The sequence below is a fragment of the Nicotiana tabacum genome, chromosome 18 (assembly GCF_000715075.1).
Source record: "Nicotiana tabacum cultivar K326 chromosome 18, ASM71507v2, whole genome shotgun sequence".
Classification (NCBI taxonomy): domain Eukaryota; kingdom Viridiplantae; phylum Streptophyta; class Magnoliopsida; order Solanales; family Solanaceae; genus Nicotiana; species Nicotiana tabacum.
Window position 1 is genome coordinate 81,269,514 of NC_134097.1, and position 3,935 is coordinate 81,273,448.

The window sequence follows — 3,935 nt, forward strand, 5'->3', positions numbered from 1 at the left end:
CATAACTTAATTCAGGGTTTAGTTGGCCTTATTAAACTCTGTATCAGAAATTCTTGTATTAGCTAGAATTGTCATCCAATAATTCCTTAATGATTAATCACCGTATAATAATCTTGACATAATTAGGCAAAATAAATTCCTCAAACGAATCCAACCAAACATCTCTTAACGTGTACAATTTAAACAAATAAATTAATCAAATATCCCTCAATTACATCTCTAATGAGACGCAGGACATTTAAATTGGTATTGACATGTCGCCGACATACAAGTTTCAATTGGTACACATGATGACAAGTATATTTCTCTTTTCTCATTCTAGCAAATATCAACACACAACTTGCTTCCTCTCCATATCGCCCTTTCACTTAAGCTTCATTCCTAGAAATTAAATATCTTCAAAACCAACACTTATTTTTAGCATACATACCATGGACATGCAAATTTCACAACCTATACCAGAGGGGGAAGAACAAAACACAGCAATGATAAAAACTCCTTTAGACTCAGGGGAACCACCCCATGGAGCTATGTTCTTAGTCTTGGCTTATCTCCCTTTATTTGAACTTCTGTCTATGACTCAAGTTTGCAGGTCATTAAGAGATGCTTTAAAAGATGACATACTGCCATGGCTGAATATCGTTGTCGAAAAGCCATTAAATACTCGTCTTTCTGATGATTTTCTGGTAAAAATGACGTCCAAGGCAAATAGTCGTCTGAGAGTTCTTGCTCTCATAAATTGCTTTAAGATAACGGATGATGGGCTTCTACAAGTCATTGCCAGTAATCCTCATATCAGCAAGGTATGTTAGTTTGTTTGTAAGGAAATCGTAATGGATAAGATATGGTTGGTGGAGTCTTTTTTAATATCTTCCCCTTTTCTCCTTGTTTTTTTTTAAATTTAAAAAACAAAAATATGTACTAGTTAACTAATCAAGTGTGCTGAATAATGAATTTCATAGGTTTGAATTTCAGTTGCAATTTCTGTTCTATTGTAAAAAAACTCGTCTTTTTAAATCTTGAATTTGTTTGATGAGTCAGAAACCATATCCATGCTTTAATGAAGTCAACTCTAGATTTTCCCGGCCGAGGAAAGGAAAACAAATCTCCGTTCCAGTCTTCATTTTTTCGCCAAACTCGATTCTAGTTAATCAACACCACATAAATTAATATGAGGTAGAAGGTAGTATAAATTACATCTGCCCTGAATTCTATGTTCTTTTCCACCTTTTTCCAGCTCTATTTACGAGGGTGCACAGGCTTAACCATTGAGGGAGTACTTGGAGCGGTGAAGTTACTTACCAAGGGTAACCACAAGTTAAAGAGCTTAAGTATTTCTGGCATCTATAATGTGAAGAGAGAGGACTTTGAGACACTTGGTCATCTAATGGGTATAAACCAGATGCAAAAGAAAGAAGGAAATAAGAACTTCAAGTACCACAGGCGAAGCGGATTATCCACATTTGGACAAGAATCTCAGACTTCAATTGATGTAGATATCTGTCCGAAATGTGGCGAAGTAAGAGAAATCTTTGACTGTCCTAGAAATTCTTGTATAAGGAGAAAGCAGCTTATAGAGTGCAGGAGCTGCTTCCTGTGTGTCCCGAGGTGCGAAGAGTGTGGTGTATGCACCAAAGATGAAGAAGTAGGTGAAGCAGCTTGTGCAGATATACTGTGCTTGGATTGTTGGCTTCAGCTTCCAAAATGTAGTTTCTGTAACAAGGCATACTGCAATCAACATGCTTACCAGCAGTCCCTATATCCCGACTCTTCAGGTTTTCTGTGCAGTGATTGTAAATTCCATGCAACGCAAACTTCACATGATTGAGATTGTTTATAATGCTGCAGAGGCGATGAGATGTATTCTTTTTTTCGGTAAATAAAAGTTTTTATTACCAACGGCGGCAATCTGTACACGTAAAAATAAAAAAAATAAAAAACTGCGGAGTGACATCTCCGGTCTGCGGCAACTACAAAGTTACTTCCAATCACTACTACAACAACTGTGCTGCCAGAGTCCTACTAGAAAGGGTAAAAATTTAGCTTATCTAGAATCTTAGCTAGCCTACTAGATGTTTTATACTTCAATACCACACAAGAGGAGTGGTTTGTGTGGTATTCAATTTTTTGCGTGCACAGATTATAGAAGGACCTGGTTCTTCTATATATTCCTTATACTATTGTTGTGGAATAATAAATGCAGAAAGTAAAGAACACAAGAATTTTTACGTGAAAAATACCCGGCTCAAAAAGTACAAAAAACCCACGACCTACTACCCAGTAGGATTTTCTCCAAACATTTCACTACAACTCTGAGCCAACAACAAAATTTACAAACTCTAGCAAGTCTAAGGATTAACTCTAACCCTTATAGCAACCAACCACAGGTTGTTGTGACTGCTTCAAGTTAACTCTAACTTGAACAATACAACTCGAATTTACAACCTCTTGCAAACTTAAGGATTAACTTTAACCCTTATAGTAACAAGTCACAAGTTGTTGCGACTACTTCAAGTTAACTCTAACTTGAAAGATACAACTTAAGTACCTAGTACAATTTGCTTCTAAGAAAGCTAAAAGGTACAACTCAAAATGCCTACTGCACTTTAAACAAGAAATAAATAAAGATACATAAAACTCTTTATGAATCTGGTTCTTCAATCTAGTTCGTGTAGCTTCAGGATCGCACTTTTAAAATTCACAAGAATTGCTCACAAAATGCCTTGCTTTTTAGCTCTCAATTCTTGCTTTACTTCAGTATGTGTGCATCACCTGTAAAAGAGAACAACACTGATATTTATATAGTTAGTAAATAAAGATTAACTAGAGTTCTAAAGCTTTACTCTTCCTCGGTGAAAGAGTTCTAGTCAACTTCAATTTTTAACTCTTCCCTTATCTTGGGTAGAGTTCTCTTCAAGTAAGGAGTCCTGCTTCTTATCAAATATGCAATCTTTTCGTTCAGGGAATATCAGATATAACCACTTATACTTATCCCTTTCACGTGCAAGTTTTTTGTTTAATTCCATTCGTCACCTGTGTATATTGTCCATGGACTTGGTTCATGCATGTGTTCCTTTTTCAATCATCAAAACAAACTTATTCCCCCTTTTTGATGATGACAAACTTCGTGCTTTTCATAAGCATGAAACCTGTTTCAACTCAGCTTAACATCAATACACTGTTAGAACACTTTTCATTTTAAAGACACAAATCATCGAGGACTAGGTTCATTATGTTATAAACATCACAGTCCAAAGAAAAAATACATCTTATCTTTCCCCTTTTGGCATTATCGAAAAGTTGTATAATTAAGTTAAGTAACTAGATTTTAACAAATATCACTCATGGCCACTAGGGCTACTTCAAATGCAATCATGGATTCAATTTTTTATTTTTCAATCTAAAGATATTAGCCATATAAGAAATATCAACAAATAATTAGAGCAAAAACAGTGAATTTTATTGATTGATAAGATCCTACCACAAGGCATAAGAAGAAATAAAAACATAGAACTATGAACAAAAAATAGAGAAATCCCACTTGGGTCACTGGTTACAACTGGTCTAGGAAGGCCAATTTATTTGCCCCTCACTGTCCAAACAAGGACCAGGTACATGAATGTGGCAATGTGCCTCCTTTCCTGCCTTGGAAGCATACATTTGTTTACAAATTTGAACAACACTTTGTAGGGTGGCTTCATCTGACTTTTGTAAATATTCTTGGGCTCAAGTTCCTCTTCATTGTCACCAAATTTCCTAGTAATGGCAAGGGCAGTAGGGAGATTCTCTAGGCTTAGCCATTTGAGCTTCTTATAGTCATTGTCCCTTTAACAGGTACCCCCCAAGATCTCTCCAAGCTCTTTCTCATCAAAAGTCATTGTCACCTCCTTTACCACACTGGTGACCCTACCATCCTTGATCTTACAATTTGCCAT

At 36.0% G+C, this 3,935-nt stretch overlaps 1 protein-coding gene across 1 annotated transcript; it reads left to right on the forward strand.

The window, feature by feature from the left end:
• The first annotated feature begins 297 nt into the window (after positions 1-297).
• Positions 298-1,972, forward strand: LOC107811541 (F-box protein SKIP28). Its single transcript, XM_016636497.2, has 2 exons — positions 298-803; positions 1,238-1,972. The coding sequence occupies exons 1-2, from the start codon at positions 432-434 to the stop codon at positions 1,826-1,828; spliced, it is 963 nt and encodes a 320-aa protein (XP_016491983.1). The 5' UTR covers positions 298-431; the 3' UTR covers positions 1,829-1,972.
• Positions 1,973-3,935: the final 1,963 nt, after the last annotated feature.